Genomic DNA, 25,508 nt, shown 5'->3' on the forward strand with positions numbered 1-25,508 from the left:
ACCTTGATGTGCATGACTTGCAAACAATGAGTCAAATTAATCTCTTGGTTTGACGTGCGCTGGCTTGTGTTGACTTTTCCCTCACAGTCAGGGTGCTGCTGCTGCTGCTTCAGCTCAAAATAAATATCATAACAATGATGTCTTTTTGAGTGTGTGTGTGTGTGTGTGTGTGTGTGTGTGTGTGTGTGTGTTTTGTTTCAATGCAACCTCCTCTTGCCTGAAATGATCCCATGGCTGCCCACATGTGTACACACACACACACACACACACACACACACACACACACACACTCAAATGACAGACAGATCCATGGTGGGTGAAGGAGAGGCATCATTCCCTGAACATCAAACTACTTAATCTCAGTTCTGCATTCACATTTCTGCTTTGGAGGTGTTTCTTCCTCTCCGACATCTGCAGCACTGTATGTGTGTGTGTGTGTGTGTGTGTGTGTGTGTGTGTGTGTGTGTGTGTGTGTGTGTGTGGACAGGGCTGCTCTGATTGCCTGGTGTTCGGGAGGCTGCATGAGGCTTTAGGGCTGCATACCAAACGAGCATGCAGAAGGCACTGGAGAGCGATGGATCAGAGAGGCACCAGCGAGTGGGAGGGAGCGAGGGAGCGAGCGAGCGAGGGAGGGGAACCCCATGCTACACGGCACTACAAAGATCAGGCGTGATTCAATGCAGCAGCTCAGGTCATCGCTGGAGCTCAACTAGAATTAATGATGAAGATGTTACCAGAAATGTTAATTTCAGGTGAAAATACAAGAGTGGGCAGTTTAAAAGGGATTGATGTGAAACACAGTCTGGCACCAAAAACATCACCCTGTCATAACGATGCACACAAGTGTGAGTGCATGCACACGCACACACACACACGCGCGCGCGCACACACATGCACGCGTCTAGACACAGACCTCTAATACTGTGTGACTGCGCTCCCCTGGGCTTCTTTCTGCTCTGCTAGATCTGCGTGAAGAGAAATCCGGGAATCCCTCCATCCTCCTGGCTTTTCTCTTTCTTTATTCACCCAGTCACCCCCCTCCAGCCGTGTGCATGCGCCACAGAACGCTCGCTCATCATTAGGGAGGCATTCTCCCTGGTTGACAATGATAAAACAGCCTCTGTGCTGAGCCGAATGAAGTAATTCACAGTGACAAATTAGAGTTTGCAGGATTTCTTATGCAGTAAAAACTTGCTCATAGAAATGGAGGATTTGTCCATGGTATCTGTTGTTCATGCTCCAGGATAATATATGAAATCATGTTGGTGGATGTCTTCAGCTGGCGTTTTCTTTTCTTATCAGACAGCAGCAGCAGAGGTGACAGGAAACTCAAGTGCTCCAAAACCAGTAGTGTTCTTTTACTAATTAGCGCAGCAGCTTTGATTTGATTCTCAGCTGTTTCTGGTTCTTTTACGCTTCCTCGGGGAAACAACTTGGCTTCTTTGTGTTTCCAGACAGAAATAATTTTTAATTAGATATAATGGTAAATGAGCTGCAGCTTTTCAAAAGAGTGTTTTCTGTTTCCGTCTCGTGTTGATTGAATATATTTTCTCCAGTATGGAATCACATCAGTACTGGCGAGTCGAGTTAAATGAAAATGTCGCCGGTTTCCCGAGCTGAGAGCACATCTGGCTGGGAGAGTAAACTATGTTAGAGAAGGAGAGAGACTGTGTGACATCACCCCAGCAAGCCCAACACCTCCACCATTGACTGAAGCTCTACAGCAATACGACCCGGTGCAGTCCCCAAATAGCAGGAGGTGCAACATTTGCTAAAGGCCAAATGTGTTTCAGAATTCAAAATGAAGTATTGTGCTGCTGCAGAGAAATCCCAGCATGCTAACAGCGGTTTGCAGACGTGCTATCGTTTGTATGAAAATGTGACAAACTACACAAGACTTCTTCCAAATAGTTTGCAGAAACCAGATGCAGAGAATTCTCTCTGCAATCGTCGCGATACAGGTTCCATCTCAAAGCTCGTAGCGGATCATAAAGCGTCCGTAACGCCACATGACACACGGCATAGACAGTTGAAATAAGTTGCTTTGGAACAGATTTAAATTCAATGCGTTTTCGTGCATGTTTTTAATTTTTTAATTTTTTTTTAAAAAGTGCGGCGTGGCGAACTCCAGCCCCATGTAACCGTAAACATAAAGCAAACAACAACAATAATAATGATAATATTCAAGAAAAGAGGATCCAGTTTCAGAATCTGCATCTGGAATCAGATCAGAACTAAAAAGAAAAATGTTTCCTTTATTTCGAACAATTTTAACTGAGGAGACACAAATGTGAAAATATTTCAAAACACTGAGAACCACATTTGATGGCGTGAAACCCAAGACGATAACCTGAGTGGCACCGCTGAAGTTCTGTTATTCGAGACGATGAAATGCCAAAAAATAAAGGTATTACTAACCAGATCAGTTCAAAGGGGAACGTACCCAAACCTGATTGTCTCACTTGAGCCAGGCAATAACCAGGACTCCAGAGAGCTTGGATGAGATGTTTTCAGTGAGGCACTTTTCAGTAACATTTACCTAAAATCCCTGCGCCAACCTATTAAGTCCAGCTCAATTTTGGTCAGCCTTTCATCACTCTTGCAGGATGAAGGAAATATAAGGAACAGCCAGTTCAACAGCCTCCAAAACCATTCAAATGCATCACTGCCTGTCCAACAGAGAATATTAATATCCGAACATTCATGAATGGTTGTAATGGAGCCGTCGCAGAACTAGAATTATCTGAATGTACCTCCTCAAATGTCAAGCGAGTGTCAACTGATCATTATTATTCGCTGCCGCCATATCATGTCCCAGGAGGTCAAACCATCCTGAGGTGAACTTCAAATCCTGCTGCAGACACTGAACCATAATCCTGAACCACAGGCATCAACCTGTCCCCCTTAGTGCTGAGACTGGTAGCATCAAACACCAGCAGCCCATCGGAGGCGACACCACCTCTGCATCATAATGAGCTCAGCATGTTTCTTCATCTCAGCTACTCTTCAGTTCACCTGCAGACACCCAGGACCTGCTCAAGACTGGCTGCTTGTCAGCTGTTCAGTCCTGGGTGGAATCCTCACAGACAAGGTCATCGGGATCCTGGCCTCTGAAGGACCGGGATCAAACACGTCACCCGCTGAGGGAGTTGGAACAAGTCAGTTTTGCTGCTCAAGAGTTGGTGCACCTTCATCTGCCGTCGACAAGAAACAACTGCATGCTGCATTGCACCTGTGTAAACGCACCTAACTTTACATGTAGACCACCTGGTCCCAGCGAGGACAGAATAGGTCGTGATCAGACCTCTCTTCCACCAAAACAAGCAAAAGACACACATACGGGATCAGTCGCTGCCATATGCCAAGAAAAACACGAGCTTTGTGGTGTCCCGAGCTGATGTCGACTGACCCGCAGAGATGAGTCGTCTTACCTGGGAGTGAGGACCGCGAGGACTCGGGAGCAGCTGGCTGGAGACACGGCAGGCTGGAGGGACTCGCCGGTCCGGTGATCAGTGACCGTGTGTGAGCGTGTCGGTGCGCCTCAGCACGGTCTGGAGGAGGCAGCAATCCACAGGCAGGGTGTTTCCGACTGGAGGGGGCGTGGCGATAGTGTGTGTGTGTGTGTGTGTGTGTGTGTGTGTGTGTGTGTGTGTGTGTGTGTGTGTGCGTGTGCGGATACAATTACTGTTTTTATAAACGAAAAAAATTGGAATCACTACATTAAACTCCTTAATACACCTCCTACTTTTCTTCCTCCTGAAAATTGCTGAATACACGAATATTCAATCTTTAAACTGCTGGAAACAACATACAGTATATCTCCTAATTCTCTGACTGAGTCCACTCTCAGTGTTAATGACGTGTCAAACTCCATATTTGTGTATTCTGAATTTTGATCCGAATGAAACCAAATATTTGTGATGTCACATATCCTGCTTGGAACCCTGAATATTCACTGAGCACAAGAAACATCTACACTTTCACCAGTCAACGTGAGAACAGCCTTCCCTCGTTAAACTCTGCTCATATTTCTACGGCATGAAGCTTAAACTTTTGGAACAAGAGGAGAAACACCGGAAGATTTGTTACACATTTGATATTTATCCTGTTAATTTGTTCGAAATTGTTCTGGGTTAATTATGGTGATCATCATTAGTGACTAAAAACTGATCATCTGCTAAAATAAGTTTCAAGCTACTTACAGCTTCTATTATCCGGATCAAACGTCCAAAGCCACACCACGCAAATATTACTGTTCTTCTTCGGCAAGACTCAGGGGTAGAGTGGCCGTCTAGCAACCAAAGGGTCGCTGGTTCGATCCCCGACCCCGGTGACCATGTCAAAGCGTCCTTGAGCAAGATACTGAACCCATAATTGCTCCTGATGAGTAGGTAGGCACCTTGCATGGCAGCCTCCACCATCAATGGGTGAATGAGATGACACTGTGAAAGCGCTTTGAGTACCGCTAAGGTAGAAAAGCGGGATATAAAATTGAGTCCATTTACCACTCACGTTCGCGGTGTATTCTAAATGTCACCTGTGACGTGTCTCTGCTGTCCATTCCTAAAAGGACCGGCTGGACGAGAGCTTTTGAAAATCTCTCTATTTTTATGATTTTATTACAATAAATAAGTTTCGTAGATTATTTTTTATCAACCTTTATTGATTTTCCCTCCTTGTTCATTGCCACTATTTATCAGTAATTTTTCAGTAATATCAGAAAAGCTCAATACAAAAATCATGTTTTTAATTTGTACCTTTATACCTCTTATTTCATTATTCGAATTTCTCCATCAGATTGGGGTAATATCCATATTTTCGGCTCTGACAATGAATGAGTCTAATTCCTTGGTGGCAGGAGTAACATTTCAGCTGCAGTATTTAGGGCAAGTGCTTGTTTCCGGTTGTTTTGTCCCTTTAAAATTGTTTTGGACCTCAAAATTGTGTAAAATATTCCTTTTTTTTAGACAGTGAGTGAAGGAATACTACTTTGTAAGGCACCAGCTGGAAGTAAATGCAGTGAGTTAGAAAGCACTTATCATCAATTTCGAATGTATGAGGATAAAATTAGAAACAGAAAAGACGAGCACTCATACCGTCCTGGCCTGATTCTGGAGTTTCTCGTGCTGCCACAAGGGAGCGCCATATAAACACACCGACACCGACAAGAAACCTCTTTTCTGAGCTTCTTCAGGTGCGGCTTCTTCAGGCGCAGGAAGTAAACACAACAAGTAAACGCTCACACAGCGGCGTGTGTCTGTTAACAAAGAGCGACGACAACAATGGAGGAGTACAATTCAGGAGACGAGGTAAAGCTGTTCTTATTTACGGTTATGGAACGGTTCCCGGCCGGCTAATGTTGTGACGGAGCTAGCTGATGTTAGCTAGCTCATATAACCGGTTAGCCGGAGCTAACGGTGATGTAGCCAGGGTGTGGTGATGGATGTATAGCCTGCTGTAAATCCTGGTGAAGGAGGGTTAAAAAAAACAAAACAAAACGACAACATAAAAAACAACTCATTTGTTTTTAAGTCATAAAGGGACATGAATCAACACTAATGTGTAAATCTTTTTCTGACAACTTGTAGAACAACCGGGAACGTTGTTCATGTGAAATTCGTGTCGTTGTCTTCAAAGAACGACAAATTCATTTGAACTTAAATATAAAGGTAATGTTTGTAATGTATTGAAATAAACTGTGATCTAATATTCGTCTGAAACCCTCGAGATTAAAGCAACAGGAGACCCGATGTCGACCTGTAAATGTTCAGAGACGACTTTTTAAAAAAATGAATAATCAGAGTATTGCTTTATTCATGTCTGTGTCATACAGAATCCTCCAATTATAATACATCACATACACTGAAATATATTGGCATTTACATCATGGATCAAATGATGTCCAACCATAAAGACCTACTCAGATGTGGGCTCTGAATTTCTATGTCAAAGCCCCAAAAAGCAGGCTGGAATTTTCAGGGAAAACAGCATTAATGCTCAGTTCACTGTTACATCATGTAAAACCCCACCCATGCAGGTGAAACACTGTTCGAGTGAATCTCAACACTGATGCTACTAAAGCATTCTCACACCCTGCAGGTGGTCTTCAGTGCTGAGGAGGCCAGTATCATTGTTAAAGAGGTATTGTTTTGTTCCTGTAAACACTTGAAAGTAAATCAACTGTTGGAACTGATAGCTGCGTTCATAAGTGTGTGTGTGTTGTCGTCTCAGTGTATTGAAGGAGTCATCGGAGGGACGGACTACAACCAGAGCAAAGTCAACCAGTGGACCGCCAGTGTCGTGGAGCATTCTCTGGCTCACCTGGTGAAACAAGGACGCCCATTCAAATACATCGGTGAACCAACTACCTGTGTAATGTGTAATATCATGAAGTATGTGGTGATGCGGTCATGTGATGGAGTTACACACAGGTATCTGCTACTTTCCAGTGAACTGCACCATCATGCAGAAGAGCGGTGCAGGCCTCCACACGGCTAACTCCTGCTACTGGGACACCACCACTGATGGTAAGAGACCAGCTCCGACCAGTGCTGATGCTGCACCAGCAGCAGGGCAAGAACTGGACTTTTCCTTGACTATAAAAACAGAACGGAACCAATTTGATTGTGGTCAGAATTTAGAATAAATGAACACTTTAAATGAAAAAGGATTCTTTCAACATGGAGCAATGAAAGAATAAATTAACATGATTTGAAACCTGCTTAATTAAAACTAGGAATACCATATCTAGATTGTATGCCCCTTCAAAGTGTGTTGGTCCAAGCGATCTTGACTTTTGACTGCCAAAGTCTTTGACAGTTCACCCACTGATGTCCTGAGATGATGTGTTAGCGAGAATGGATACGTTTGGACAGACAACCTGAGAACATAATGCCTCTGGCTACAGTTGGCGCCAGTGCAGAGTTATAAAAGCAGTGGTGAGCTTTGATGACCCTCTCAGCTTTAAGAGCGTATTGTTTCTGCTAAATCATCTGCATCAGGTTTAATGGAATGGAGGAGATTCGTCTGAGCAAAGGTAGACACACTAGCATCCGATAGGCTTCTTTTAAATATATAAAATATCCCAATGAATACAATTGTTCTTTTTTTATATTCAGGTTTTCTAATATCATTATAATGAATCTAAAACTGCAGTTAAACCTATGACCTGGGTCTTTTTTCAGGGATGTGAGATCTGTATTAGCCTGAAAACAAACGCCGACACACCGTCACCTCTCTGTGGGCCTGCAAAATCCCAAAACAAGAGCATTGATTACTCCTTACTTCCTCCACATTGCATTAGTTGTACCAAATATACAGTATGCAATTTTTTTTCGCTTTTATTCTCCGAAATGATTTGTAAGTTATTATAGTAGTTAATATTTCCATCTCTCATTGGGTTTTAAGTCACTATTTCTTGTTTTACATTTATTTAAAAAGTTGACTTGAATCATTTTCAAAGTTACAACACCAGAACGCTTCATACTCGAGCATAATGGTTGTCTGTGTGTTTCAGGAAGCTGCACAGTCCGATGGGAGAACCGCACCATGTACTGCGTAGCCAGCGTGTTTGCCGTGGCGCTGTGACGAGAGAGACACCCTGGTCACTCATCTGACATCAACACGTCTACAGCTCAGCTCGACATGACGCCGCAAACAAGACGCTGTGAGAGATCCTTGGAGACAAAGCTTCAGTAGATGCGATTGTGCCAGTTGCTTATTTCTTCCCTCAGGCTGGGACCAACAATGTTGTTTATCGGGGAACGAGATCGTGTTCAGGCTTGATGCTTTCATTGAGAAACGATGCCTCAGACAGTTCAAGCGCGTGTTCTTCAGTGTTAGAAAATGAACACTCAATATTGTGCTCCATCAACTCTTAACTTTGTCTCCTTCATTACATTCCTAAGTGACTTTGTAAGAGACTTCTGATGACTGATTTGAGTTTAAAACTGTACCTGAACAGTTGTGTAAAGTGCACTACTCCTCTTTGATATTTAAAATCGATTATTTTGTGTCTCTGATTGTGAATTTTCATGTCAGAACTGTTAAATGGGGAACCATTAAATACCAGGGCACTTTTAAAGACACCTCTGTAAACCTGTGAAAAGCTGTTGGTGAATCGTTAATTGTAACATGAACTGTCAAGGCATTAAATATTTCAATTTTCTTATACCAAAATAGAAAAAAAAACATTTTCTTTTCGTCACACAAACCCCCAAAAAATGGTAAATGACATTTGAGTTGCAGTTCTGACTTATGTCCACTGGGGGTGAGCAAAGGATAGGAAAACAACTGCTTCCTAGCTGTCAAAATAAAGACACTAAAGACATTTTTCACATATAAATATAAATTTAATCTATAAGTAGGATTTCATATTTTAAAAGCATTTCATCTTGCGAATGTTTGATGTGCACAATAGGTTGTGTCGTATTTTTTGGCTTCATCTCGTTTGTACAAACAGAAGCGATGATGTGACACCAGAGGTCGCTGTCGCACAAAGGACATTTGCAAAAAAAAAAACCAAAACAGAACACTGACATTCTCACACATAGTCAAACCAATTCTACATTAAAGGTTGAAACAAAGAAAAAAAAAAAGGCTCACTATGACTCCCAACACTTAGATATTTTTTTTTGTGCATTTAGTGCAAATATTCTAATGAAACACAGTTAATGGACATAAGGAGAAAAAAAAAAAAGTGAATACATCGGAATGAAGCGCTTCACATTAGCCACCTTCATGTAAACGTGCAAAAACATCAGAGAGAGAGAGATCTGGTCCATGCTTTACAGTAATGTGTTCGGTGATCACACAGGCTCTTTAACAACTTGTGGAGGTTTACGTCTCAAGTAAGCACAAATACGTCACAGAAGCAGCACGTGTTAATTGATAAAGCTCTTATCAAGGAGTAAAAAAAAAAAAAAAAAGCTGATTGTTTTGCAGCCATAAAACTAACAGAGGTTAAGAAAATAAACCCTGTACAAAAAAGACAATCCCAGGATCCATGCATGCACATCCCTACACCAAGTAGAGATACTAAATACAATCAGTTGAAATGCATGGCTCCCAGTGGTCAGTAATGCAGCATATATGTGAACACGACCTCCGAAGTTGGATGGCGGGGGCCGCAGCTTAACATTTGTTTTAAAGGCTGCAGGATGGCAGGTTCGGATGCTGGGAAGCATCGCCTTCGCAGTGTGTCTGCTGATTCACACATCCCAGGTTAAAGACACGTTAGCATCATGTTAGAATGATAGAAAACAGAATGGATTTATGAAATGAGGATAAACTTAAAGGAATGTGCCAACTTTTGGGGGCACACACGTATTTGCCATCGTCCCCAGAGCCAGACAAGAAGACAGATTTACCCTTCACTCCTCTGTGTGTGCGCGAGCGAGCCGAGACCCACAGCTGACCGCTATGAAGTGTTAGCATACCTCTGTCATAGCCTCTCCAGCAGTCTTTGCCTGCATGAATATATTTATGGTCGTTTGACATGAAATAATTTAGAGGTATGAATCTGTCATTTTAGAGTCAAACGCATAATGGGAACTAACTTTGGCCGGTGACAAAAAATATTTGTTGACGACCAGAGGAGTAATTGCTCTTACATCAGTAATCATTTCGTAAGTGAGGATGACAAATACCTGTTTGCTTGTTTTTAAATTGGCATGTTCCTTTAACTGAGGGGTCAATGTGGCACTTAAAGGTTGGGGTGGGGGGGGGGGGGCGATTATTCTCTGTACAATCCTCCGAATGGCACCTCAAACAGCTGTAACGCTTCAAGCATTGCAGGATACGCTATGGTTAATGTCACCATTCATGCCGCCTCCGATATTATTGCTCATCTCGTTAGGAATGTCGTACATTGTGTCGTCAAGCATGTTGCAAGTGGTGTCATCAGTAGTATCGGGGGCTCGGTCATTATCTGGCTCTGTGCAGGAGGCGGGACTGGTGGGCTCTGGGGCGTCTTTTCCGATTGGCCTGTTCTGCGTTGGAGGAGAGTTCAACATCAGACAGAGGAGAGAGGAGCAATTCCAAAGGCCTTGAGTCATGCTGGAGGAGAAGAGCCTCCGACATGGGTGACAGAACTGATAGAAGATGAGCATGAAGAAGATGGCGATGGCGTAGGCCACCAGCAGCTGCAGCACCAGCAGTGGGGCACAGATCATCTTATAGAAGTCCGTCTTGTAGATGTACCACAACAGAAGCAGTGAGGCATTCTCCACAAAACGCAACATGTAGTACACAGCCATGCGATAGCAGTTCTGGGACTTATTGATGAGGTCCGGGTCACTGAGTTTCACCTGCACTGCTGACCAGCAGAACATGTTGATGCCGGCGTAAAGGAAAGTGAGCATGCAAAGCACAATAGTGGTTCCCACCCTCGTCAGTGTTTTCTCAATGTTCTCTGGGAATGGGGAGTGGCTCAGCCAGAAGAGAATCCAGGGATACAAGAAGAAAATGAGGAAGTTGAGCAGAACAACAGGCAGAACCCACAGCTGCAGCACAGAGCTGAACAGAACCAGGACCACCACACGGGTAGCGATCTCAAAGCTCCGCCACAGGAAGATGCAGAGATAAGCCATGGGTCGGATGTCGACTTCGTAGTCATCATATTTGATCTTGATAGCCAGGATGTTGCAGCGCAGCGCTCCATAGACAATAGACAGCAGGGAGATCACCATGAGTGTGCCTGACAGCAAGAGAGAGAGAAATATGAGCCCTGACGTGACTGCAGGCCGTAAACCCAGCAGGCGTGAAATAGTTCTCTGCCTGCCAGCAGAGAGAAAACATACATAGTCAAACCCCCTTTTTATGTTCTCCTAATTCAAATTCCAGATGTCCTAGTTTACTTTATGCGTACCTTGATTAAGTCTCTCAAGGATCATAACAGACAATCTGACCCCAGATCAGCAGTATGTCCACTACATAAGACCTCTTTGACTCAGAAAACACCATCCTCATTTGTCCAATATGGTACTTGACTAACATCAGCATGAGGTGCAGCTCTCGGATCAAAGACATCAAAGCATCCAGAGCCACTCCCCTACACCCCCTCACCTCTCCCGATGGACACCCCCTGCTGCAGGACACAGATGTAGAGCTGCAGGGTGAGCTGGGGGGCAGAACCCAGGAAAGCCTGAATGACAGAGGTGCGGGCGAAGGCTGCTCGGTGTGTAAACAGTTTCCCCTCCGCCTGCCCCACCTGCCGCTCCACCTCTTCAGACTGCCCCCCATGGGGCATCTGCTTCTTTCTGGTGATGCTGACATAAGGCTCCTCCACACGGCCCACACTGCCGTAGATACAGAACGCCTCCAAGCACCTGCAACGGCAAGAAAACAGGGATCAGTCAGCGCCACAAACTCTCCTTATAAAAGCAGCGCGGGATGGACACGTTGTGCTTCATTACAAATTTATCTTTATTTTTTTCCATTTTATTCATCAGGTTCCACAGTGGCTGCTCACATAGCCGTAAGATACACACAGACATTAGCATTCTCTCGCTCTGCGCACTCGACTTAAGAGATAATGGCTTTAGTCTCTTTCCCCGAATGAGGAGACACAATAGTGACTGAGTGCGTTGTCCTCTGACTTGCGTTTGCTTATAAAAGACTGAGCGAGCTGCTGGGTTTCTCCTCCTGCTGCAGCGTCACATTAAAAAGCTTGACTCATGAAGCAGTCACAGGAAATGGAATGTGCAATCGGTGATGAAATTGCAGCAATAAATCAAAAACCATTTCCGGAATTTTTATGGAGCAGATTGACTCATCGCTGGGAGTTATGGAATTGGATGAAGGTGCAGCAGATAAAGTAACATCAGCTTCAAAGTAAAATAACTCATTCAGCAGAACATCAGATCATCTCTCACAGACTGAAGGGAAACGGCTCATTATTTCCTGGCGTTTTCATCTAAAAATAATAAATTGGCCTTCAATTATTTTAAGGATTATATTTTTGCCATCCTAATCCTAAACTGAACAAAAAACATATTATGACTTTACCCTCCTTGACCCTAAAACTACCCTTCAAAGACGCTCCAGAGCAGATGGTTTTGACAGTTGGGTCTCTTCAGCTGTTGTGCTGCAGCCTCTGATAGTTTCTGCTGCTCCCATGGGTGTCAGGGGAGGTGTGAACCATTTATCCACATCACAGCAAGTTAGGAAACATATTAGGCACTGGAGCCGTATATTGTCCAACACTGGAGGAATCTGACATAGGCCGACTGGGTGAGCATCCCCAGACCAGCCTGCGGGTCTCCACCGCCTCTCACTGGCTAGCGCTCCGCGCCCTTCAACTGGAGATATAAGGCTTCTACATACGTGGAAGCATTACACCTCAAGAGGAAAGTGCGTCTTTGTAAAATTCAGGTGGGACTAAATAAAAGTCATATTTTGGATGAAGGACTTTGAGAGAATACTAAAGATGATGTAACTCTGCATACTTGTGAGTCTACATGAACCGAGGTTATAGAATCATAGGACTGGAGTCATGCTAACAGCTAAACTTCAGACCAAAATCAGCAGCTGTAGGATCACACCGCCAGCAGGGCTAAAAAAACAGCAGCGAATCGATTCATCCCTTCAGCATGAACACGAGGGGCTCAACAGGCCGAGGTAGTTTCACCGGTAACACTATCCTACATTCTCACAGGCACTTATCTCTGTTATTGTGGATTTTTAAAGAGCCGGCTGTATCATCTGCCTGGGTGTGTGGGCACAGGGCCAACGCTGCTCTGGTAAAGCAGCGCTGATACACAGTGCCAATAAAAACAGGGAGGCTGAGGGATTTAAAGCGCCGGGCTGCTGAGGGACAGAGGGTTTATCAGTCTGAACGCAAGTGCAGCTGCAGGAACAGCAGCCGAGTTCATCATAGCTGCTGGGAAAATGGGTGGAAACCCAGAATGTTACAAAGTAAAAGTGTTGGGTATTTCTTCACTGTGAAGGTCTATTATCACTGTTTGTGTACTGGAAACTTCTCGTTTCCATATTACAGCTGTTGCATATTGAATCATGTTTAGCAACACCAATCTTGCTCAAACGAGGAAGTCCTCAACATCTACGATGAACCAAGATGAACTTTCTCTTTCTTCTTTTTGGGGACAAAACGGACACATTGACCCCAACCGCTGTTCTATTTTTGCCTGAGAACTTTTATTTGGGATGAAGCAATAAGAAGAGGACCGGCAGAGCCACGCCCCCCCCCCCCCCCCCCCAACAATGTGAAAGTAGAAGTTGCTGGTGACAGTAGGAGGTGCCTCCAGCGTTCCCTCTCCGGTTGTAGCATCAGAGATAAGAAACCAGCAGACGTGTGCTATTCTTAGATCTGCTCTCTGTCAGGAAGCATGCAGATGTCAGGACAGCAAACGCACACTTGAGGAGGAAACCAGTCACCGAGGTCAAATTACCTGCTTAACTCCTCCCCCCAAAAAAGACATTTGGATGTCATTGGTAGTCAGGAATAGCATAAGCGCTTCTATCAGGACTTTGATACTAATATCTACTCCTGTGCTCGTGGCGTGCCTTTGAAAGTCAATAAAACAAACAAACAATAAAAGCAACTTTGCTGAGTTTGCACTTTTCAGTCAAACGACTTGTTGTTTCAGCCGTGAGAAGGTTTGGATTAAAGTCCTCCTCCAGTTTAAAGAACCTGTTCCTCTTCATCTTTTCCCATGGTTGAACTTTAGGGCTTAACTGGGCAGAACGATGGCTGCTGTTTTCACATTCACAGGTAAAAGTTTCACAGTTTTCTCTCATTTTAAGAGAAATCCTCAGGATTTGTGACATCGCAAATATTTTGAAATCCAAAATACCACACTTACAAGTGTTATGTGGAGCTCTAAAGCCTCAAAACTGTGAGAGATGACTTTCCAGAGAGGTAAGGAGGCATTATGTGTCCCACGGTTGAATGTGAAATGAGAGATATTTGTATATTTTGGTACTCTGGGATTACTAAAACATGTAGGTGGTGTCTGTTTGTTCTTAAAGGATTTTAATGTTATAAATGCAGTTGTTTTTATGTCCAAACCATGTCAAGCTCACATCATAGTAATTAAGACTATTTTGTGTACTCTCATGTATGTGTGGAGGGGATCTTTAAACTGTTTTCATCAGTGATTAAGCTGCTGATTCATTGGTTTGGTCTAGAAAACATGAAAAAAAAACATTTTAATCTCCTTGACAGTCTAATAATAGCCTTTTATATCCAATCAACGGCTCCAGTACCAAATGTTTCATTTCCTTTACTTGAAGAATTACTCAATTATTCAAGTCTAATCATTCCAGGAGGTTAAAAGGTGTTTGTGTGCAGCATCTAAGCGGAGGCTTCTCCGTGCAGGATTAGAGTCCTCCAGCTGAGGCAGATGGCCGCTGAGTTCACTGCGATGGTGAGAGCTCTTCCCGGCACAGATGTGGGACCGACTGCAATCAGTGGGTCTTCCTTCAGATACAGGCTCTATTGTAGGAATGAATCGGCCTCTGAGGGTGATGGGGAGAGCGAATGCCCAGCAGTGGCTGATATATGGAACATATCGACGAGCACCGAGGGGTATTGATCTAAATGGCAGCACCATTATTATTCATAGCGCGATCCAGGCTCGCGTAAGGCCGGAGAAATGCAAAGAGCAGCATGTGAGCGTTCACCCGGGCTAAACACGCAGGGTTTTTTTTTACCAGACAAAAATCACATGTGGCCTTAGTAACAATAGCGGGGGAGATTAGGAGCACAATGAGCACAGTCGTGCTGGGATGCGCCACACAGAGACGACCAGAAAACACCGACCTGACTATGGGTCCAAGCTGCAGGATGTGGAGCAGCAGGACCAACGGTCTGTCCCGGCTCAGGTCCCGGTGTATGAAGGTGAGGGTCAGCTGCACCAACACGGACGGCACCAGCGTGAAGAGCAGCGTGAGCCCTTGCCAGATCTGGTCTCCAGCAGAGCGGTACGTGGAGCTGAGGTAGAGAGCTGCCGTGGTCTCGGCCGTGAACAGAGACACCGACACAAAGATGGAGCTGGGGAGTCGCATCCTCGCTCACTCCGCCATCTGGGGGACGCGGCGCGCTGCTCTGCTCGGGGTCCGCACATCCATACCACCAGACAGTCGTTCACCCACCGGAGAGGACGGCGTTGTGTCGGGCTCACGCCGCAGCTCCTCCGCTGTGAGAGGCGGGCTGGATGTTTTCACAGACAGCTGTTGTTCCGCGGAGCGGCAGCAGGGGGCGCCGGTTAGCGACAAATCCGCCCAGCGAGCCGTGACGACACCAAGCGGAAACAGCTGGTTGCCACCAGTGACACACTTGCCAACATATGTGGTGCACTTAGATAAGACCAATAAAGTCACCCTGAAAATATCCTCTTTTCACTAAACATTAACTAGAAAGTCAAATTACTTTGGAAATAAATTGTTTTACTCGGACAACAAAACCATAACCAGTGCCAAGGCAATCGTTGCTTTCTTTGTTTATGCTCTTCCTTGCCAGTTGTAATACCACAGGCCGCCATTGTCAGTGAAGGAAAATCTTTTAAGAGATACTCATTGGTATTGAACATCTGCTTGAGTATGCAGTTACTGACTCAAGTGTTATAAGCAAATATATGATATGTTTACTTTATTTCTAATCATCAGACATCAAGCCAGTTCAATTGCTTTGGCACTAAATCCAGACACAAGTTATCTGATGACAAATAGAGCAGCTTGATGAAATTCTGCCTTCTAACAGGCAGAGGCATCAAACAGACCCAGGTTCGTTCCCTTTTATTCATTTGAGCACCTTGATGTCTAATCTGTGTGCGTGTGTGAAGTGCTGACTGTACATTGTGCAATAATATTTAATTTCTAATGTGATTACTCATCCATATTGTCTTGTCTCAGACTTTTCTTGCGGTTTCTTCCCTACAGCTCTTCAAGGTTTCACTCATACACAAAAGAATCAAACAAACGACACCGCATTTAATCTGGACACTTTATTAACCATGGTAACAATAATAATCCTTTAGCCTCTGACAGCTTAGATCACAAATGCAAAACCAACAAACACACATATGTTGCTTACAAATGCTCCCACAGGCACAGTTAGCATCAGGTCACTGTTCTGGTTTGCATCACTGAAGTCACAGGCCTTTTTACAGTAGCAACTGCAGCGACTCCTGTCCACGACGCCTCCCAAAGCATTTTCAGTTTCAGATGTTTCTCTGAGACGTGTGACTGTATCCAAATTTCTTTTTAAGGCCTCATTATCTTTAAGAAACTGAACTTTAATTTACACAACTGTGCCGTTAAAAAAAAAAAGAAAAAAAGTAGCATCTAAAAGAAACTACACTGGTAGGAAAACGGTGACTTCTTTAGGTGTTTTTTTCCTTCCCTCGGTGGTCGTCTACAGCCTAACACGGGGGTGAAAGTCACAACACATTGAACATGTCAAAGGTCCCTGTAGATAACTGATGAAAACATCAATAGATACAAACAGCAGTCACAGGGTTTACCTCAGTTCAGACCAGAAAAATTGCACAGCTCAAAGTCAGACAATTACAATAATAAACTTCTCCACATTTCTCTTCTGATTCTGTTTATTGTGACGACAACAATTTGAGAAAGAAGAGGCCTCACGACATAAACTCACAAGTCTGTGATACGTGAGCTGGTGAAGTGGTAGAAAAACTTTAAAGGCATTATGTGACACTTGTTTTTCCTTAACTCGCGTGTGGTTGCTGTTGAACTGACGATGGTGTCTGACCTGAGAGCAGCACGCAGGGAGAATATGCTGCCAATTCACTCACTCTTTCCAAACATGTCGAACTTCAGTGCTTTTGTAAACAGACGCAGGAAATGTTACAACGAGCTGGATGGATCTGGTAGAGCTTGGAAGCTGAACATCCACTTGAGAATAGACACCAAACATGACTGGCTTCTACTGCAACTGCACTCAAATGTGATTTTTATTTATAATCCTCAGATAAACACCCTCCATCCCTCCTCCTCCTCCTACCCCACCCCACTCCATCACACTTTTAATGCAGGTTTCTATAATCCTGTTTTGGGGGATTTCTGTTCAGGTCAGTGAGCAGCAGAGACTCATTCACTCAAAGATGCTGAACAGAGGGAACTCAGACTGGTCAGGCTGCAGCAGGTCAACCAGGAAGCAGACAGTTCCCGACAGGCCCTCGAACAGGCTGTAGATGCTGGTTACTGAGCACGAGCCCACCTTAAACTCCTCAGTGAAGAGGAACTCTGCAAACCTGAGGGGAGAAACATACGGACATTTGGAAGAGGAGTCAGGCCCGTACAGACCACCGAAGTTACCAGGGTCATTTTTTACCTGTGCTGTTGGAATATTTGGAGGTTTTACAAAACTTACACTCAACATTGGCGTTGCCAGTTTTCAGCATTCGACCCCCAAAAATAAAGATACAAGTGACTTGAATCAAAAGAAATTCACAGGTGTACACAATAACAGGCCTATCTATACACCCAAATTTAAATCAGTTACCTGTGACAAGACAAGGTCATGCGATCACTGTCTGTTTTTTGATATCTGAGAGTCTAATGGAGGGACAGGGTCAGAGATCCTGACCGGTCTGGCAGGAGACATCTATGGGCAGCATTTCTGGCAAATACGGCATCAAATTATCTGAAACTATGCAAAATGATTGTAATAGTTGTGGAAGGGTCTGGAAATAATCTGGACCGTAGTCTAGATCTGTGAACCAGAAGCTCTATTTTTGATTTGATTGAGTAATTATATTAATATCACCTAAAAATTAGAACATGATGAAATTCGTTGAGGCCGTGTATTTTAATTACAGATGGATTGGTGATCTGACAGACTTGTTTTTGGCTGGTGGGAAAAGAAGGTCATATCATGTTTTGATAAGTTTGTGATTGTATGCACACTTTGATTGCTCCCTAGTTCTAAATGAAGCCCTTTTTTCTTTCGCGACAGTGTCGGCGTCAAGAAGCTGTTTCAAATCATTTCTTTATAGGAAGATTTCTGGAATTCATCTTGCAACCTCACAATCTTTAGAAGAACAACTATAAAGTCACCATGAGGCATGGCTAGAAGGACAGGAGGGGTTTCCTACCTCTGAGCTCGGTAGATGTATTTGGAATTTCCTGTGAGTCGATAAAGCAGCAGGAAAACATAAGCGCTGCCGGCCACTCCGTGACATATCCCAGGTCCCTTTTTCAGCAGACCTTTCTGCCACACCAGCTCCCCACTGCGGATGCACGTGTCCAGATACTGAGGCTTCTTATTAATCAGGTAGGCTTTGGCAAAAAGGTATGCCACACCTGTATGAGAGGGGAGTCGCATGGACAGTCGGAGGTCTTTAAACCACAGCAACAGCGACAGAGAAGCTGTGAATAAGCATGTTAATGTGAGCGTACCTGGGGCGCCGTGACACCAGTGCACCAGCTCGTTCTCCCTCTCGATGATGGCGCCAAGCTCTGCTGGCCAGTTGCAGTTTTGCTCCTGATTCATGAGAAAATCGATGCTTTGCCAGACCAGGTCTTTGTCTGCCCCACTGAGCATGTCCTGGTAGCTCAGCAGCATCTGCAGCACTGATGAAAGGCCATGGGCTGCGCCTGACAGGAGGGCGGGTGGGGGGTAACACACATGCACCCACCAGACCAGGCATGCAAGGAAGCCCCATGCCAAGCACACCGACAGACGGGACCCGAAGCATACAAGCACAAACATTCACAAAGGACTACTGGCTCTTTGCTTTGTTACTGTCTAACCTCCTGTGTGGTCTTGATAACGCTGAATAAGTTTCCTCCAGATAATAAATCTGTCCATCTGTGGACTGAATACAACAGTTTCTAGAAGGACCTGTCTGTAGCTCCTACTTTAAGAAAGCAGCCCTTTGTAATCTTGCCATTCTAATGTGACAGTCAATATTGGACAATTCTGCAAAACATCCACTGCCAATACGTTTGAAATTCGGACTAAAGTTTCTGCACATGGAACAATGCGGTTATGGCGAATAAATGAGTGACACAAACTCCTTCAAGTCCAGCATGAAGGTCAACCGTGACTCTTAAGACACTCCTGCATCAACTCTGATTGTAGGATGTGACCGTGAGGAGCAGAATTGTCAAATATGGATGTTATTCCTTTGGATTCTGGGCGATCTTCCTGAGAAATGTTGAACACATGCAGGAAAAACACGACTCTCTGTGGCTGGAAAACCAGGGCCTGTGAATTCCCTTTAGATCTGAGGCTTCTTGATGTCGAGCAAACCCGAGTACAGACCATCAGTCTGGTAGGACATGCAGCGTCAGAGATTAACCACATCTATTCTCTTGAAAATCGTCTGGGTTAAAATGTCTCTTTTTTTGAGTGTTACTCTTCTTACTCCCTGCTCACCCTCAGAGTCGTTGTATCCATGCAACAGTGCTAGCAGGTGCTGTGCTTACTATGAACTGTGAGCTGGTGTGATAGTTACTGAGGTTCTCCACCCCTGACGGGTCTCTTCATCTGATGCAGTCAAGGAAAGGAAAGTTATAGCTTTACACATGTTAGCGGAGCAAAGCTGCATCAAAAAAAAAAAAAAAAAACTCTTTAAAGTAGCCTGGTGACTTCACATCCTCTCTGTGTGATAGCAAAAGATCCTCCTCTAGTCAAAGGGCAGCCAATCTGTAACGGCCAGTTAAAGCTCAACTTCTAAAAAGTAACATACATGCAAAAGTTATTTGTAAAAACAAATCTCGATCCTAGATTAAGAGAACTTCTCTTTCAGCAAACACGCTAAAAGCTAGTGATCTTCTTACCGAGGTACTCAGTCCCGTAGTACGAGTACATGAGGGGGAAAGGCTTCCTCTTCTTCCTGGCGTATTGCTTTCCAGACTCGATGATGGCCTGGCAGATAGATCTGATTTGATCCTTGCTCAGAATCTGGAGGGTAAACAACAAATCCTGGCGTTATCTCCCCAAATATGGTTCAACTTGATGGCCTCGGTGGAGCTGTTACAGGAAGTACATCCACAGAGGACGACATCAGGTCGCCGCTGTTACTTGGACCAGCTAATAAAGCTAACAGGAAGTGACATGTAACCTCATGCACCCATTCCACCATGTTTAGTGAGAATAAGTCTCACAGGTTTTTGTGCGCTCCAAACAGATAAATGCTACCAAATACATCACCTCCACGAAAAGGGTTCAGATTTTGCTGCGGAACTAAATTTGACTGGCGAGACTCTAAATATGGAATACCTGTGTGGGCCAAACTGGGCTGGGGTGACAGCTTGACTCCACTCCACCGCCGAGGTTGTTTACCATTTCACTTCACATAACGAATATTTAGGAGCTGCATCAATAGCGAACTTCTTTTTTTCTGTATTGCTAATCGGAGTGGACTGCTGGCAAGGTTGTAATTGGTTTGAATGCAGCAAGAAACTTCCTTCACACCTCTCCATGTTCCAAAGCTTTCGAACATTTTCAGCCTAACTCAACTTTTCAGTTGCTAGTTTCACTCTGTCCCACTCTTCTTTCACATCTGTAAATTATTTCCAAATGTGTCTCAGGCCTTAACTCTGAACTTCATTCACACTCCATTCGAACATAGAGGCATTAAAGACATTTTGTGAATTAAATATGTGCAAATGTAAACCACCATTGCACTCCAGCCTTGCCCACTTGCACTTGATTTGGTTTTAAGATGATCAGCTTCCCTATCGACTTGTTGGTATATAAATGGGCTGTGGAGCTGCAGGCTGTTTTAGGACCTGTGTCAGTCCGGGAGGTGCTGGTTCAGTATTTGGCAGCAGGGCCAAGAGCAGCAGAAGGTGCAGAGCTCACCTCGATGCCGAGCTTCTGTTTGAGGACCAGAGCGGCGCACAAGTAGCCGGCCCGCCCCACGAACAGCTCATCTGAGCCGCACTCGAGAAAATTGATGGGCGCACACACCTCCCACAGGTTACGAAACTTAGTCAGCGGCTTGACGAAGTCAGCCAAGCCCAAGGACTTGTAGATCATCGCGGCTACCGCGTAGGTGCCCGCCCCGCCGAGCAGGAAGGCGGCACGCATGTTCTTATCCGGCTCCGCATCCACGTATCTGACAGAAACATCGATGATCTGCTTGGCCGCCTTCAGGTAGGCGTCCCGCTGCTCGGAGAAGAGCGGACACTCGCTGACATGATACAGCATGTACGCCACCCCGGCCGGGCCATCGTACAACCCTCCGTCGCAGTCGCTGATGTCCATAGGAACCTTTTTCAGGATTTTATCGACGGAGGCAATGACGGCAGGCACCACGACCTCCGCGCCCTGCCCCGGGAGCAGCGCGCCTTTGTAGTCCGAGAAGCGGTTCGGAAAGCAGCGGTTGTTTTCCATTACAGGAGGCCGCAGATCGAGAGAGACAGCTGGCTGTAGACGTAGATGTGCGTTCAAGAAGGTATCCAAGGATGCGAGGGGAGCAACACAGTGATGCAATCCAACTGCCCCGAGCTGATTGGATGTCAGCGCTGATGGGTCAGACTCACGCTGGAGGGTCAACCTGCCGTCACCTGCACTGTTCATGTCTGCCGATGACATACAGAGTTGAGGCAGGCCACACAGACACAGAGCTGCTCCTTCCCGTGTTTTCATGATGTAGAAAAGGAGCATTTGATTACTTGACATACAGCTCGACACCTGGAGCACCGCACTGGATTTCCCACAAACAGGAACAAATCTTTTATACGCACAGCAGAGCAAAAGCGATAATATGACCGTAACTTAAACTTGCACTCCAGTAGAGAAGCCGCCTGATTAAATGCATATACTTGCATTCTATGACTGCTGGGATGTCAGCACAGCCAAAAGCACAATCTAAAGATTATCTAGCCTTTAAACTATTTGGAAAATATAGATAATTGCAATGTTTTATCATATTTATTATATTGTCAAGGATTCCACAAATTGGGAATTCTGTGTAAAAAAAAAAGTGTGTATTTGAAAGGACAGACCTGAAAACATATATGTGATTTACACTGATGGAAATGATGGTTATTTTATGTACTATTTTAATTTCCAAATAATATTGATAATAATAAATAATAACAACAACAACACTTATTATCCATCGTCGTCTTCCGCTTATTCCTTACTAGTAAGGGTCCTGGAGGGCTGGAGCCTATCCCAGCATCAACGGGCGAGAGGCAGGGTTCACCCTGGACAGGTCGCCAGTCCATAGCAGGGCCAACATACAGAGACGAACAACCACTCACACTCACATTCATACCTACGGTCAATTTAGAGTATCAATCAGCCTCGTCCCCTCTTGATGTCTTTGGACTGTGGGAGGAAGCTGGAGTACCAGAGAGAACCCACACAGGAACAGGGAGAACATGGAGACTCACACAGAAAGATCCTGTGCTGGAGCCGGGGCTCAAACCTGGAACCTTCTTGCTGTGAGGCCACAGTGCTAACCACTGCACCACCCTGCAGCACAATTATCATGATTATATGGAAATCATTATTATTATTATTATTATTATTATTATTATTATTATTATTATTATTATTATTATTACTACTACTACTACTACTACTATAGGCGTTGTTATTCGGTTTAGTTCTTGCTCAATCATGCTGTACCACTGCACCAATTACGGCCACCTGATTCATATTTTTGTATCTTGGATTTGTGTCTTGTGTTCACCACCAGGGGGCGACAGACTTCTGCAGGCACTGTCCGTGGTGCTGAAGATAAGTGCGCTAGAAGTTCAAATTCTTGGGAATGACTAGAAAAAGCCAACGCTTAAGACGATTAGTGAATTTTGAATGTTAATTCCAATTTAGTCATTACAGTTTCTGAATAACTTATGTGCTTAAATTCTTTGTATAAAAACAATATGAAAAAAAAAACAGAAAAGAGCCAGTAGGAATTAATTCTTGTGTTCTATGTCACAACTTTGACAACCTCTGACACCGCTGACTGTCTGTGGTCGCACTGAGTGCAAGGCTGTGATTTCACCGCTGGTCGTCTAATAGAACAAAGCACAAGCCTGAGAATTTGAAGACCTCACACCATATTCAGAACCACCACGGGTCGCAGCAACTGTTTGACATTTCTAACTTGACTCCAGTTGTTATCAGAGTGTGCGAGAGAAACTTTGAAATTTTAATTTGAAGCCAAGTTTTTGCTCCGTTTACTATCAGAGAGATAAAACGAGGATGGATGCCTCAGAGATTTGAATGCTGAAGCAAAAGTCATCTCATGAATGTGAAATGTGTTATGTTTCTGGATAGTAAAAAAGGCAACCATTTTCCAAACCAAAGCTTAATAAATGCAAAATGAACATTTGATAGTTGTAATTATTCAGAGATGTTTACATCAAGGGAAAGTCAAAGTACATTTGGAGCTGTGAAACCACGATGTGCCCATAAGTGGTCCATGTAGTTCAAGTGCAAGACGGCATTTTAATTTGGTGGCTGTTTTCTTCCGACTTAAAAGTAGTTGGAAATTATACGCATGGGTGTGTGTGTGTGTGTGTGTGTGTGTGTGTGTGTGTGTGTGTGTGTGTGTGTGTGTGTGTGTGTCATTTTCTTCTTTGCAAACTTGTCAGGCAGTTTTGACTGCAACTCTAAGCTGTGGACAACAGAACCGACTGGCAAATTAAAATGAATCAAGTCGCGCTCAGCGATGCATATTTTCATTATTTCATTATTTCTTATCTACAGACTTTATGGCAGAACTTCAATTTGCATCTATATTGGAAATTATGCAGCTGATGCAGCTTAAGTATGAACGGCGGTGTTGTAAATGTCGCTGGTACCACCGTGAACAGGTGAACGCCGTGGTAAAGACCTCTTAATCACTTAAGTACAAAGCTGTGTCTGCAGGTCCTCTCTATTATTCAGTGACTGACATCTCAAGGTTTCGTTTAGAGCAACACACACATTGTGATATGATAATGTTACACTTCTACTACAGAAAGACAACATCAGTGTCACGTCTGTCCCCCCAACATGATCATCCGTCTTGCGTCAGGCTAGAAATTTGTGCTTGTACAGACATCTTGCTTTACATATGAAAGATCTTGTTTCCTTTGATTGACTCACACCTGATTGATTTGATAAAACACACATTAATTCAAGATTATTCTTCCTTTTTCCTCTGAATATTCAGATGGATAGATTGAATATGAGCTGCTGAATTTTGGAAATATCAGCAGAAGAAATGTCAGCCTTGACTCCGTTACAAAGCAGCTGGGTAGGATCAGTCTCAGGGTGTTCAAAGAGACAATCTAGATTTATGAATATAGATTCATTTTTCTGTCTTTTTCATGGGTGAACTCTTCCTTTCAGCTAAAGCTAATAGGAGTCCACACCAAAGGTTCCACTTCAGACAAAATCCACACCAAATGTCAAATATTATTATTATATTATTATATTATATTAAATGATAAATGAACTCAATTTTGGGGCGGCTCGGTGGTGCAGTGGTTAGCGCTGTTGCCTGATTGTTGTTCCAGGTTCCAGTCCCTGGCTCCAGCACAGGATCTTTCTGTGTGGAGTCTCCATGTTCTCCCTGTTCCTGTGTGGGTTCTCTCTGGTACTCCAGCTTCCTCCCACAGTCCAAAGACATCAAGAGAGGACGAGGCTGATTGATACTCTAAATTGACCGTAGGTGTGACTGTGAGTGTGAATGGTTGTCTGTCTCTATGTGTTGGGATAAGCAGTAGGAAATGGATGGATGGACTCAACATATACAATGCTTTTCTACTCAAAGCGCTTTACAATGTCATCTTGTTCACCCATTCACACACACACACACACACACACACACACACACACACACATTCACACACTGATGGTGAAGGCTGCCATGCAAGGCGCCAACCTCATCAGGAACATTTAGGGGTTCAGAATCTTCAACATGGTCACTGGGGGAAGTGAGGATTGAACCAGCAACCCTTCAGTTGCTGGATAGCCCCTCTACCTCTGAGCCATGCCGTCCCCATATTAGAAGAACGGATTATACTACACTGTTCATTTCATTAATATCTATACTATTATATTGTATACTTTTTCTAAGGATCCTAAACTGAATAGAAATCAACATGCAACCTGAATGGAGGAGGAAGTATAAATACAGAATGGTGGTTACAAAGAATTATACAGTATTTATGTAACAGGGTGAATTTTTAAAAACCAATCTCCCCATTCAGGAGCATTTGTTAAGAAATTGAAATGAAAGATCTACTTTTTATCACCAAGGTTAAATCCTCTGCGTGAGTACACATTTTTAAACAGACTCTCCGGTGTCATTTTACCTTCTTATTGCGTGTTCATGTTGAGGAGTTTAATAATCGAATTCAGTGCATTAAATACATCAACACAACCATAATAAATCTGATTTCTGTGCATCAACTGTCTCCAAGTCGAAGGATCAAGCTGACTTCTGCTCACCAATGAACGCCACATCGTGAGCAAACCACAGGCTAAAGCTGATTAGTATTTATGAAGTCAGGGAGGAAAGTAAATAGAAACTCCCTCTGTGCCAACAACCATTTTTTGTGAGGAT

General features: G+C 44.1%; 4 protein-coding genes across 6 annotated transcripts in view; 1 reads left to right on the plus strand and 3 right to left on the minus strand.

Annotated features, from left to right (window-relative positions):
- sytl5 (synaptotagmin-like 5) overlaps window positions 1–3,588 on the minus strand; it is a 36,281-nt gene extending 32,693 nt beyond the window's left edge. For both annotated transcript variants that reach the window (XM_086220431.1, XM_086220430.1), the window contains exon 1: window positions 3,432–3,588. The gene's annotated coding sequence lies outside the window, so the exon portion shown is untranslated. The remainder of the gene's footprint in view (window positions 1–3,431) is intronic.
- Window positions 3,589–5,131: 1,543 nt separating this feature from the next.
- LOC147252222 (dynein light chain Tctex-type 3-like) lies at window positions 5,132–8,196 on the plus strand. 2 transcript variants are annotated; one of them, XM_086220434.1, is made up of 5 exons: window positions 5,140–5,309; window positions 6,100–6,141; window positions 6,232–6,355; window positions 6,450–6,527; window positions 7,517–8,192. In XM_086220434.1, the coding sequence occupies exons 1-5, from the start codon at window positions 5,283–5,285 to the stop codon at window positions 7,585–7,587; spliced, it is 342 nt and encodes a 113-aa protein (XP_086076560.1). In that variant the 5' UTR covers window positions 5,140–5,282; the 3' UTR covers window positions 7,588–8,192. The 2 variants fall into 2 exon arrangements, with proteins under 2 accessions (XP_086076559.1, XP_086076560.1); XM_086220433.1 differs by having other exon boundaries at window positions 5,132–5,309; window positions 6,100–6,355; window positions 7,517–8,196.
- Window positions 8,197–8,357: 161 nt separating this feature from the next.
- Window positions 8,358–15,196, minus strand: xk (X-linked Kx blood group antigen, Kell and VPS13A binding protein). Its single transcript, XM_086220432.1, has 3 exons — window positions 14,783–15,196; window positions 11,065–11,327; window positions 8,358–10,696 (listed from the first exon to the last, which is right to left on the minus strand). Exons 1-3 carry the CDS (start codon window positions 15,025–15,027, stop codon window positions 9,783–9,785), a joined length of 1,422 nt encoding a protein of 473 aa, XP_086076558.1. The 5' UTR covers window positions 15,028–15,196; the 3' UTR covers window positions 8,358–9,782.
- Window positions 15,197–16,992: 1,796 nt separating this feature from the next.
- Window positions 16,993–21,590, minus strand: LOC147252224 (lanC-like protein 3). The gene is made up of 5 exons (XM_086220435.1): window positions 20,798–21,590; window positions 19,771–19,894; window positions 18,385–18,582; window positions 18,081–18,288; window positions 16,993–17,237 (listed from the first exon to the last, which is right to left on the minus strand). The coding sequence occupies exons 1-5, from the start codon at window positions 21,584–21,586 to the stop codon at window positions 17,078–17,080; spliced, it is 1,479 nt and encodes a 492-aa protein (XP_086076561.1). The 5' UTR covers window positions 21,587–21,590; the 3' UTR covers window positions 16,993–17,077.
- Between the last annotated feature and the right edge of the window lie 3,918 nt (window positions 21,591–25,508).

The sequence above is a fragment of the Aulostomus chinensis genome, chromosome 12, assembly GCF_037954235.1.
Source record: "Aulostomus chinensis isolate RoL2024-O1b breed Wild chromosome 12, RoL_Achi_v1.0, whole genome shotgun sequence".
NCBI lineage: Eukaryota > Metazoa > Chordata > Actinopteri > Syngnathiformes > Aulostomidae > Aulostomus > Aulostomus chinensis.

Coding starts and splice junctions, on each gene's coding strand:
- LOC147252224 (XM_086220435.1), bottom strand. CDS start 21,586: ATGAAAACACGGGAAGGAGCAGCTCTGTGTCTGTGTGGCCTGCCTCAA. Junction 18,583..19,770: donor CTACGGGACTGAGTACCTCG/GTAAGAAGATCA, acceptor CCCTCCTGTCAG/GCGCAGCCCATGGCCTTTCA. Junction 18,289..18,384: donor CTGGTGTCACGGCGCCCCAG/GTACGCTCACAT, acceptor CCTCTCATACAG/GTGTGGCATACCTTTTTGCC.
- LOC147252222 (XM_086220433.1), top strand. CDS start 5,283: ATGGAGGAGTACAATTCAGGAGACGAG. Junction 5,310..6,099: donor AGTACAATTCAGGAGACGAG/GTAAAGCTGTTC, acceptor CACACCCTGCAG/GTGGTCTTCAGTGCTGAGGA. Junction 6,356..6,449: donor ACGCCCATTCAAATACATCG/GTGAACCAACTA, acceptor GCTACTTTCCAG/TGAACTGCACCATCATGCAG.
- xk (XM_086220432.1), bottom strand. CDS start 15,027: ATGCGACTCCCCAGCTCCATCTTTGTGTCGGTGTCTCTGTTCACGGCC. Junction 11,328..14,782: donor CAGCTTGGACCCATAGTCAG/GTCGGTGTTTTC, acceptor TTGCCGTTGCAG/GTGCTTGGAGGCGTTCTGTA. Junction 10,697..11,064: donor GGGGGTGTCCATCGGGAGAG/GTGAGGGGGTGT, acceptor TCTTGCTGTCAG/GCACACTCATGGTGATCTCC.